General features: G+C 46.0%; 1 protein-coding gene across 17 annotated transcripts in view; it reads right to left on the reverse strand.

The window, feature by feature from the left end:
- The window catches only part of CIT (citron rho-interacting serine/threonine kinase), a 163,137-nt gene that overhangs the window by 80,642 nt on the left and 69,912 nt on the right, over positions 1 to 12,583 (reverse strand). For all 17 annotated transcript variants that reach the window (XM_045458903.1, XM_045458901.1, XM_045458900.1 and 14 more), the window contains 3 exons: positions 5,733 to 5,838; positions 4,679 to 4,822; positions 3,325 to 3,444 (listed from right to left, as the gene is read on the reverse strand). In XM_045458903.1, the coding sequence (XP_045314859.1) occupies positions 3,325 to 3,444; positions 4,679 to 4,822; positions 5,733 to 5,838 (370 nt within the window). The remainder of the gene's footprint in view (positions 1 to 3,324; positions 3,445 to 4,678; positions 4,823 to 5,732; positions 5,839 to 12,583) is intronic.

Genomic DNA, 12,583 nt, shown 5'->3' on the forward strand with positions numbered 1-12,583 from the left:
CTCCCACCCATAAGCATACTATTGTTGAAGGTCAAGCCCAGAAGTCACGGGGCACCAGGTTTTCTGGGTGATGCATACTAAGTGGGTGACACGGGTTATATAATCAAAGGTCTTCATAAGCTGCTCACAATTATCTGAACTGACAGAGTGGAACATGAACCGAATTATGTGAAATGATATATCCTTTATTTACATCTGTTACTTTCTAGACCCCTTGGTCAGAAATGCGCTATAACTTTCGAAAGGCTCTGGGCACCGTGCCTTCCTGCACCCCTTCCTCCATTAAAAAAAAATGTATTAAAAACTTTATTTTAGAGGCATCTGGGTGGCTCAGTCGGTTAAGCGTCTGACTTCGGCTCAGGTCGTGATCTCACAGTTCGTGAATTCGAGCCCCACATCTGGCTCGCTGTTATCAGTCTGTCAGTGTGGAGCCCACTTCAAATCCTCTGTCCCCCTCTGCCTGCCCCTCCAACGTGCACCACTCTCTCAAAAATAAACCTTTTTTAAAAAAAAAATCTGTATTTTACAACAGCATTCATATAAAGACAAAAACATTAATATTATCTATGAAAAAGTTCCTTTGACCTAAAAGCTCAACTTTTATCTTCTGATTAAAAAAAAAAAAAAAAAAAAAAAGGTAAACATTTTATGGGTCCCTAAAACTACTGTGGCCCTGCTCACAGGCACAAACACCAAGCTGTAGTGGAAGCAAAGTTCTGAGAGAAAATCTTGGGCATCTTTTATCCTCAAGTTCCTTTTTCTGTCTGGAAATTGTCAGTGAGAAGGGAATGTAATTTTCGTGTTTTGTCAAGAGCAAGGACAGAGAGTTGTTCCGTCCCCTCAACGTTTCTCTTTCCTGAGCTGTCAGCACCCAGGGGGAGGAAGGCAAGAATCAGACAACATCTCTATCAGCATTCTGAGCTCTTGGGGTACACAGCTTATTCCACCTCATCTGTTGAGCTGCTGTCATTATGCCGCCTATATCAAGGAAATCCTATAAATCCAACAGCTAACCAAATCCCTGCTTCAGGAAAAAGTCTGAGAGAAAAGAATCAGATCTGTTTCCAAGGAGAGAGAACAGTTGTATCTCAGCACGGGATGGATTGTAGGCCAGCGTTGAGTGGGGTCAAGATGGGGAACCATGGACAACGTTCGAGGTCCACACAAAGTAAGTCTTCTGAATGGAGCCTCAGATATCATAGGAAGATAGTATCAGACATAGTCCTATTCAGTCAGAAATCCCAAAACACCAGTGCCTTCTGTGTGACCCAGACTTCCACTTCCCTTCCTGAGGAAGGGCAAAGGGCATCAGTCATCTCTAGTAATGGTGCCTGAATCCAACTGTCATGTGAGGCTCTTAGGTGTTTTTATTTTACAGCAAATGCAAACACTCTACAGGGGGTAGCTAAGCAGAAGCAAAAGGTTTAGAAAATAAAATAATAAATAGCTGTATGGAAATTAGCTTTTGAGAGAAACAGTGGGGAATAAATGCCAAATCTGGGAGGAATGGACATGCTGCAAACCAACTACTAAGGGTCTGCTGAAGAGCAGGAAATGCTTGCTCCTGGACTGCAGACATCGCGGTCTCCCAAAACTCACTTTAATAGATCCATCTTCCGACGAGAAATAAAATCCGAAACTGAGAAGTTTTCTGCCCCCCCCCCGCCCCGCCCCGCGGAACTTTTAGCAATCGTTAAATCTAAACCTCCACATGTATGCCAACTGTGGTATGAATCATCAAAGACAGTTCTTTGAACTCAACCACCAGCATGTACCTTTTCAAAATGTCCTGATAATTCAGTTTCTATGGAATTCACGGACACCAGCTGCTCCCTCTGCTGGCCAAATGCAGCTTTCATTTCCCCAGGATGTCACCAAAAAGCAAATCTCCAAAACACATTGAACTAATGGGAGAAAAAGAATCCTATCTCTTGAAACTTTTAGGATGAAAAACTATGTTGATAAAAGGGGCAATGAGTCAACTGTCAGAGCAGATTTTTCAAACTCTCTGTAACCTTCAAAATCTCTAAGATTAGTATTGGTGTTCAGAACAGATTGCAACATTTCCTTTGCAGGTTATTTATAACATCTTTATCAAGCAGAAGGATATTAACTAACCACTTTAAAATATTAAGGTGCTAAAGAGATCATGCCAACAAAGTCCCCAAAACAATCATTCCATCTTTAAAGAAGAGTTAATGGATCGAATGATTTGCAGGAGTCTCTTGTATTAGCACCACCCAGATGGCTAAGTTTGTGCCACCCAGAGACACAAACGTTCATTGCCATCGCTGCTTCCATTAGGTTTCCTGAAATGAATGAGAGTTGCCTGGCAGCTGATAATTCAGCTCTCCAATTGCTCACTGCCATCTCTTCATTAAAGTTTCTATTTACAGTTTCTTCAAAGGACAGAAAAATCCATGCTAAAAAGGAAACAATGAGGCGAAGTAAAAATGAACCATCTAAAAAGAAAACCCTTTTAGAAAGGAAAAGAGAGAGAGAGAGAGTAAGCTTTTTAAACATCTTGATTCTCTTTTCTGAACACTCAGGGGATGGCTTTCTGCACTCAGATTCCCCGCGTTAATTCTGACTCGGCTTTCGCTGCTCAAACTCTTCTTCTGTATCTTTATAGACGCTACGACTTATCCTGTCTTTTCCAAAAAACTTGAAGTGCATCTGAGAAGCTATGTAAAAGTATTTCATTTTTTTGGTGGTCTAAAGCAGAGATTGGCAAACTGTTTCTCTAAAAAGCTAGACAGTCAGCCATCTCTGCTTTGTAGGCCATATGGTCTTTGTCCCAACTACCCACCCCTGCCATTGTAGTGTGATAAGCAGCCATGGACACCACATAAATGAATGGGCACGGCTCTGTTCCAATAAATCTTTGTTTATGGATGCTGAACCAAGCATCCACGTAATTTTCCATATAATTTTCACATGTCTTGAAATATTCTTCTTTTCTTTTCTTTTTCCCCCCCTAACCAGTTAAAAATGCAAAAATCAATCTGAGCGTGTGGCCATGGAAAACAGGTGGTGAGCCAGATTCGCCCCATAGGCCGCAGTTTGGCCACCTTTGTTCTAAACCTACACCTTTAAGTGAAATGAGTAGCCAGGATGGGGTGCAGACCTCAAAAGAAGCTAGAACACGCGCTCCACCATTTACATAAACCATGGAGAATCTAGTTTTCAAATGACCTACATAGCTCTCTCTCCTCCTCCCAACCCCCGCTTCCCTCTCTCCACCCTCCCCCCACCCGCCCAAACACGCCGCTCTTGGAATCAGAGGTCCGAGGTGCAGCCCTGCTCCCCAGCATCAGGTCATACCTGCTCTTTGATTTCCTGGAGCTTCCGGCTCTGCTCTCTGATGTCATGGAGAAGCTGAAGCGCTTTGTCATCCTCCTGGGACACTTCCATCCGTGCTTGCTCCAAACTTCGCTTTAAGCTCTAAGGAAAGCAAAAATTTTAATAGGGATGCCCTGTGGTGCCTGCTCTGTTTGAAAAGATTCATTAAGGGAGCTGCAAGCTGCTTCACGGACACCAAGACGGTTGCGGGTGACGGAGCAAAGTTGACAACTTCCAGTTGGTTGCTGGCTCCGGTTTTCATCCTGTAAAAACCCTTTGGTTCAAGAATCATCATCTCAACCTTGTGACCTCGTGGGTCCAGCCTGAAACTTCATCACAACCTGCCTCCTACCGCCATCTACCTGTCCTACCAGATACTTACTTATACGTTCAGGACTAAAAACCAATGAGGTCCCTTAGCCTTTTGTTAAACCACCACGGGGACAGCTACAGAGTCTTTTCTGGAATATCAGTTATTAGAGGGCTCTCCGGTATAGGTCCCTCTTTCAAAGCAGCAATGACTTCCTTCTTCCCTAGTTGTCACTTAAGACTCCGAGAAGTCTATTTCCACCTCCTGGCTTACGTCTCCTGGACACCTTTCATCCATAAGGTTCCCTCAATGCTTCAGTGGCACTGAAATACATATCTGAAATACAACTTCACCCACCACTGAAAGGCAGCCAAATCTGGAATGGAAACATAGCAGTTATTCTTAATCAGCCACGTTCTATAGATTTCCTTCTCCCTTGTGAAAAAAACTTGAAAAATGTGGGATTCAACTTCTCAAGACTGTTTAATTGGCCACATTAAAAAAAACACCTGAATGAAAAATTTAACGAGACAATGGAGAAGACAGTCTACTCTTGTGAAGGAAAGGAGAAAAAAAAAAAAGTCACATGGTAAATAATGACAGAGGGTCTGGGTTTTTACAGGCTGAGTCTTCTTGTTGCTACACTGGTTCTAGGCGATGGAAAACTGATCTTGGGCGGATTTGTTTATTTAAGAGTTGGGTTCCTGAGGCTGATCGTGTTGGACAGGATATAGACCAGAGAGGTCGGGACGGGAGGTGTTAGGACCCTCTGTAGCTCACTGCGGTGACAACTATGACAGTATCCAGGCTCTGCAGCCTACCTGGACTCCTGGAGCCCAGTCTCGCTGTTCTGGGACCTCCCGCCTGGCTCACTGCCAATCACACACCTTGCCTTTGAGTACTCCCTCTCTCTCTACTGTCTGCCATTGGCTGTGATGTGCCTCATGAAGCCGTCATGAAACAGGATGAGACACACACGACAGGAAGTGCCACCTCCGAGGGAAGGGGACTTTGGGGAAGGCTCACACTGCATTCTGTGATGTAGGTAGCAAGGTCCTGCTCCAGGAGGGATCTCTGAGTCTCAGAGGCCTTCAGCTCCACCTCCTTCTGACTAAGCACAGCCTCCACCTCTGACACTCTCCGATGTAACCGGGTCATTTCCTGCTCCATCTGAAACAGACACATCGACAGGTTAAAAGGGCCCGTGGAGGTTCGTCAGGAGCAATCAAATCTCAAGCAGCCGCCGAAACCACCTGGTGGTCTGGGCTGGCGTTAATTCGCCAAAGATTGGGAAGGAGATACCATTGCTTCTTCGCCCGGGAGTGCACAGTTCTTCGTAAGGACAGTCACCAATGCTAAGTCACTCCTCTCATCCAAGACTCGGTTCACACTTGGTTACTTCTCTAGCCCAGTGAGCAAGGAAGCCACAATCATCATTTTTCACCTGTATGCTTTTTGGGTTTAGTTTGGCTTTCTGCACACGTCACTTTAATTTTATCCCAAATCCATCTTGATCCCCCCCATCTCCTTGCAAAGATCTAGAGGACAAATCCAGGACAGGGCAAGGAGATATGTATTCGTCTGCACTCTTAGGAGTCCCAGGCAAGTAGTGGGTTTTATGAGCTTCCAGAGAGCTGCCCCTAGGCAGGAACAGTGAGCGTTAAGAGACGTTGAGCATAGTCAACACAGTGGCCGCAGTTACATAAGCAGGAGTTTTAAAGGACTAAGAAGAGAGACTTCGCATCACTCAAAGCGGATGGGATGCATCTCGGCCACAGGTGAGGACCCACGCCACCTGCCGGAAGAAGCAGACATCTGGCTGGGTCATGCTGAGGAACGGGCCGTTTTAAATCCAGGGCCTCCTCTGGTTAAGATTTAAAGGATTTACGGCAACGTCAAGGCCTGAATTCATCTCCCTCTGAGCTGCTGGAGGCGAGACTTCAGCGAGGGAGGGAGCGCCTCGCCCGCTGGGTATGGATCAGGTGGCTCAGCGCCAGCAGCGGCCCCGGGCGGATCCCTTGGCATAGATTGACGGGAGGATCCTGGAGCAAGGAGGGAGGCCGGCTGCGGAAATAAATACCTTGTGGCACTTGTCCTGGGAGTCTTGCAGCTCTTTGCTTTTGATGAGAAGTTTCTTTTCCATGGAGCTAGTCTTGGCAGGGGAGTCCAGACTTGACACAACAGACCTAGATACGAAAACCAGCGTTAAGGTGGCCAGCAGATGGTTCTGAAAAAGCCGCTTTCAGAAACTGCGGCAGAGAGGACAGACCTGCCGGAGTTCTGTGGCCGTCAACAGAGCTGGCTTGAGAAGCTTCTGATGACATCAAGGCCACGAGGCACAGAGCTGGACAGAAGCAAAAACTCTGGAGGCAGACAGACCTGGGTGTAAACTCAGTCGCCGCTGACCTGAGGCAATGATTCAGCCTCTCTGAGCCTTGGTTGCCATCTATGAACAGATAGGCACTCTGCACCTGCTCTGTTCCACAAACTGTTCCAGGTCCTGGAACAGCTGTGAACAAGATGCACAAGGCCCCTGCCCTCCTGGAGCTGACATTCACAGAGAGCAGACAGACAGACACACACACACACACAAAGGTTACAGATGATGTCAAAGAAGGAGACGGGTGATATGGTATGAGAGAGGAAATGGGGTCAGCGGGCCTGGTCTAAGCAAAGGTGACCAGGGAGGGCCTGAGTGGTGACATCTGATCTGGGGCCTGATGGGTAAGGAGGTGCCAGCCATCAATTCTCTGGAAAGAAGCAAGCTCCAGGAAGGGGGGAAACGGATGCAAAGGCCCTGAGGCAAGAGTGAGCTAACACAGCATGTGCCTAACAAACGTCATTAGTAACTGTGCTGATCAAATTACTGGCTCTTGTATCCCCAAGCTAGCCAGTTTGGTTCTGTTTCATTTTGTAAGAGCAGCTAATGCATATTACGGTGGGCCCGCCCCCACCACGCCCACGTCCCGATCCCTGGACCTTGTGGATCTGTTACCAGATGTGGCAAAAAGGGACTTTGCAATGGGATTAAGTTAAGGATTCTGAGATGGAGGAGATTATCTTGGATTTACTGGGCAGATGCAACATTATCACAAGGGTCCTTCGAAAACCAAAGCAGAGGAGGAAGGGGATGTGACAACAGAAGTAGGTCGCAGTCAGAGAGATTGAAGATGCTACACTGCTAGCTTTGAAGGTGGAGGAAGGGGCCTCGAGCCAAAGAATCTGGGCGGCCTCTAGAAGCCAGGAAAGGCAAGGAAACAGATTCTCTCCGAGAGGCTCTGAAGAGTATAGCCTTGTCTGCACCCTGATCTCAGCCCAGCAAAACCCATCTTGGATTCCTGGTCTCCAGAAGTGTAAGGTGATACATTTGTGCTATTTTATGCCACTTATTTGTGGTGACTTCTTACAGCAGCAACAGGAAACTGGAACACTTCCTGAGCACGGACTACCCACATGGCTCTGGGTCTAACGCTAGATATGTCTTGACTCTTTCTTCTCTATAGTTCTATGAGGCAGATACGATTTATTATCCTCATTCTATACATGGGGAGGCTGCCAATTAATAAATGGCTCCTGTTGGTCTTCACAGAGAGCTGGAGTGAGTGTGGAGGTTGACTGATGCATCCGACAGAATTCCCAGGGTGAGATCACAAAGCAGGGCAGCGTGACCTCCTGAGAGAGGGGTAGAAGGAGGCCCTCTCCACAAAAAGGAGGCACTCACCCACATGTGGACATGTACCTCACACACACTGCCGCATCCCTAGAAGCCGTTAGTCATGGGCGGAGAGGATACCCATCACCCAGGGCGGCTGCCCACAGTGGTCGGCACCCTGGACAAGAACACCAGGACCGGTGAAGGGCAGGGCCCAGGGAACAGAAAGGCTCTTGTGCTCAGACAGACATGCGCAGAGCCCACCGCTGCCCCACATACCCATCTTTGTCGCTTTGGTAACAGACCCGCAGGAGCGGTAGGTCAGCGAGCATTCACTTCTTACCAGCAGGTGAAAGTTCTGCTTTCTGATGCCCCAAACTACCTCCCGATCAATATCAGGTCCATTTCCTGCGGCAACTCAGACCTTTCACCCTGGTCAGTGGCAAGGGCTGACATGACAGCACTGGCTCACTGGACCCCAGGGACAGCTCCCTGTATGCACTGTAGGGCAGCAAAGTGAATTGACACCCAGAGTCATGCTGCTCTATTCAAAATCTGACTCTGCCACTCACTGAGCCTCAGTCTCCTCATCTGTATAATGGGGATAACTTTCAACCTACTTTAAAGAGTTCGTGTGAGATTAAATGAGCTTATCTCGTGGCACAGTGTCTGGCACATTACAAGGGTTCAGTAAATGTCAACCATTACTATTATCATTACCATTTTTATCATCACTACCCATGCAATAGTGTAAATAGCACATGCCTCGCAGGTCTAAAACAGTTGCTTGAAATAGTAAAACTCAGGGGGCTGAAAGTGCTCTGTGCTATTACTCACATTAAAACAAATATTGATTATTCACAAAAATGGGCAAGAGGGATTGAAATCCCAAAATAAATCTTCCTTTTTGTTTTAATGTTTATTTATTGTTGAGAGAGAGAGAGAGAGCGAGCGCGCACGTGCAAGCTGGTGAGGGGAGAGAGAGAGGGAGACACAGAATCCAAAGCAGGCTCCAGGCTCTGGGCTGTCAGCACAGAGCCTGAGGCAGGTCTCAAACTCACAAACCGCAAGATCATGACCCGGGCCAAAGTTGGACGCTTGACTGACTGAGCCACCCAGGTGCCCCAGAAATAAATCTTTTTTGTTTGTTTGTTTGTTTTTTTAAAGTTTGAGAGAGAGAGCACAATAGGGGGAGGGGGAGAGACAGATTGAGAGAATCCCAAGTAGGCTCCATGCTGTCAGCACAGTGCTCAACACGGGGCTTGAACATGACCTGAGCCGAAACCAAGCGTTGGACACTTAACCAATGGAGCCACCCAGGCACCCCCAGAAATAAATCTTTTTTAAGATATTACTTTTGGCTAAAGATTTTAATCAAGTTCTGCAGCTCTCACTAGCCTATTTTCCACCTAAAATCTAGCTAAAACACACACACACACACACACACACACACACACACACACACACACACAGTTTTTCTTTTCAATCTGAGATGAAATGGGTTGCTTGGTGTGGCCTTGGGTTGTCTTTGCCACTTCCTTTATTCCTGACATCACTCTGGTGGGTAGGCTAGAGAAGACCCAAACCACCTGAGGGAGGGATGGTCCATAGACGGGGTCCTTGGTCCTTTAGTAATCAGGAGGTACTCACATGTCACTCAGTTACACACTGACCTGGGACAGGGATGACAGATGAGGTCACAACTATCTGCACCTGAGTACAGAACCAGCCCCTTTTAGAAGAACCAAGACAGGGGGTACGGGATCTTGGGGTGGGAAGTGGCCCCAAAACTTCGATGACACATGGAGGACAGGATCCAGCTGTGTTCAATGTTTAAGGTGCGCTGCTGTGGGGACAAAAGCTGATTGCTTATTCACCAACCCCCACTCCAAAAAAAAGTGTTTCTAGATCACTCATTAATAGGGCCAAGAATCCAGGGGACGTGCGCCCCCCACCCACCTGCACTCACGGGAGACAGCGAGACGCCCTCCTTGTCCCTGAGGCCCAACTCCCTCCTTCTATTTTGATAGCTGTTTTGATGCTTGACAAATGTTCACTGTTTAGAAGTTCTAAGTACAGCAATTAAGAGCTCTTCAGAAGCAAGGTGCTAAAGAAAATCTTTTTTTTTTTTTTTAAGAATAAATAAAAATCACACCTAAAAAAAGCTACGGTAAGAATGCTGATTCTGAACCCAACTTGTACCAATAATCCCACAGCAGGAATGTGATTGGAGGACAAGGCTGGGGGTGGAGGGCAGAAAGGTCAACACAGCTTTCTGGAGCTTCCCTGGTCTTCAACCAGTCTGCACATTAGAATCATGTGGAAAGCTTTTATAAAGTACCGATGTCGGGATGCCTGGGTGGGTCAGTCAGTTAAGCGTCCGACTTTGGCTCAGGTCATGATCTCACGGTTCACAAGTTCGAGCCCCCTGTCGGGCTATGTGCTGACAGCTCAGAGCCTGGAGCCTGCTTCCGAGTCTGTGCCTCCCTCTCTCTCTGCCCCTCCCCCGCTCACATTCTGTCTCTCTCCCTAAAATAAACATAAATAAATAAAAAATTTAAAAAATAAAGTACCGATGTAGGGTAGTGGAAATACTCCATGTGATACTACTATAATGGTGGGTACATGTCGTTACACATTTGTCCAAGCCCACAAAACGCACACCACTAAGAGTGAACCCTAAGGTAAACCATGGACTTTGGGTGATGGTGACATGTCAGTGTAGATTCATCAACTGTAAAAAGAGCACCCCTCTTGGTGTGGGATGTTGATGATGAGGGACACTGTGCATATTTGGGGGCAGGGGATAAATGGGAAATCTCTGTACCTCTTGTTAACATTGTTGTGAACCTAAACTTGCTCTTAAAAAAATAGTCTTTAAAAAACAAAAACAAAAACAAAAAAAACCCCTGATATCCAGGGCCCAACCAGACCAATGAAGCCAGAGACTAACTGGGAGTAGGGCCTGGGCAGCACTTTTGTCAAGCTCTCCTGTGATTCTAATGTACAGAGAGGATTGAGAATCATGATGCTAATTAATAAGAATGGACCTGTGATTTAGGGTCTAGGTTTTTAAGACTAGAACCTAGAACCTAGTATGACTGTCCCCAACAACTGGCTCCAGGTGGCATTTTTGGCCAGGCCATTTCGTATTGGTACCTTTTGGTCACTCTTTGAGTGGGAACACAGTGTTGAAGTTAATCATGGTGGGCTATCAATTTCAAAACAAGGTACAGATTTCAGACACTGATTTAAGACTATTCCTACCCCCATTTTTAATAAGTCAACTGCAATATACCATTTCCATGAATTACTTCTGTAAAAGAAATATACTAGAGACAAGTATGGCTCAACATATTTGTATTCTATTTATTTTTCATGTAGACACCTAGTTAAGAAAGTCAGAAGTCCTGCCCTCAAACAACTAACACTGTAGGAGAGAGAATTAATGTCACTGTTTGTCATCACTAATAGTGCTCATTTATTGAGCACTTAACTGTGCATCAGACACTAGATACTTTACAGATTACCTCACTGAACTCACTCAACAATCCAAAGAGGTGGGCATTGTCATCCCATGACAATGAGGCAAAGGAATAGCTGACCCTATGGCCTCTATGTGCTCCTACCCCATCAGGATGATGTGGGCACAGGTGTGGTGCAGGAGAGCTGGGTTTTGGTTCAAAGTTGGGCTCTGGAACCCAACAGCCACGGGTTCAAATCCCAACTCTGCTACTACTCGGCTGGACAGCCCCGGACAAACCCAAGAAAAGCAACCTGAGAAAACAGCTGCAGAGACCCTGAGAGCTCACAGAAGAAAGGGAAATGGATCACTCAGGGAAGGTAACATCTATCCGTGACTGGCTGTGTGCAATCCTGGGAAGGCAAATCCAAGGCTGAGCCCAGGACAGTCTGGGTGCCCAAGGGCATCCATTCAGGTTAGACCACAGCCACCCCCCAAAACAGCTCAACGCACACACAAAAGCAACTCTTCCTCCCTTGTTTGGCAGCTCAGGGGGGTAATTACATAGGAAACAGTACAGACTTTAGAGGCCCAGGCTGGTTCATGCTCCGGGCTCGATGAGATGCAGTACAATGAGGATGCTAATAAAAGAACATGCAGCCTGCCCACACATTGCTTGCCTACTCCTCCTGGCCACATCTCGGATACACAGCCAGTTATACCCATGGAGAGAAAAGGCACTTCTGAGCAGCGGGTGCACGCAGCCACCCACCCACACACAGCAGTGCTGTCTCTTCAAACATGAAGCCAAGTTTGGGTTTTCCTCTTTTTTCCAGCTTCTATTTTCTAGAAAAATTTACTCTGAAATCAACATCTCGTCCTGATATACACATCTGCTTTATAATTATAGAGGCACAAAGAGTATTAGCAGAGGTAATGGTGTATGACACACAGAGGGAAGGTCGGGCTTGGTCGTTTCTGCTGCAGCAAAAAAGAATATTTTCTTAAAATGTGTTAGATGTGACCTAAAAATTGCTTTCCATGTAACTTGAACATTTAAGTACCAATGATAAAAAGAAGTTTTCCCGATGTCTATAATAATCCACAGAACTCAAAAAAAATTCCTTAATACGCTACCAAGAGAATGCTTCATATCAAAAGAAAATACAATCCGTACTTCCATCCTAAAGAAAGTATATGTATTGAGTACTCTCTCATCACTGCTGTAATAATTAAGGTCATGCATAAGCATCAAGCCACCCATTTATTCGCTTAAGAATAGGATCCTAAGACCATAGAAGATGCCACCAGATCACTGAGAGCATAGATCACAAATCACAGATATTCTTGAGATAACCAAGAATGGATACTTGAGTCTAAACCGAGGGGATTCAAAATTAGCTCAGCTGAGGGCCCTACCTTAATTGTGGCCAACAGCACTAAAAATACATGCAACTGCAAGATGTAATATGGTGCAAAAAATAAAACACTCATCAGCATTCTGTTCCAAAAATATATTGGCTTTTAAGATTGAGCATTCTGAAATTTATGAACTAACTTTATAAGCCCATTTCAAAATACACAAGCAGTGTCCATCATGAACACTTGGAAATATTAAAAATATTGTTCTACTAAAGTTTCAGAGTCTAGCTGGCTTTGGGGCGCTCCCACCAACCCACACACATCACATATGCGCGTGCACACACACACACACACACACACACACACACACACACACACCAGAGCAGTGGTCTCCAGTTGGATTAGAGCATTTGCTTTGGAATGATTAACAGGTAACTCAAGAATCATTTATGGG

The sequence above is a fragment of the Leopardus geoffroyi genome, chromosome D3 (assembly GCF_018350155.1).
Source record: "Leopardus geoffroyi isolate Oge1 chromosome D3, O.geoffroyi_Oge1_pat1.0, whole genome shotgun sequence".
NCBI classification, from domain to species: domain Eukaryota; kingdom Metazoa; phylum Chordata; class Mammalia; order Carnivora; family Felidae; genus Leopardus; species Leopardus geoffroyi.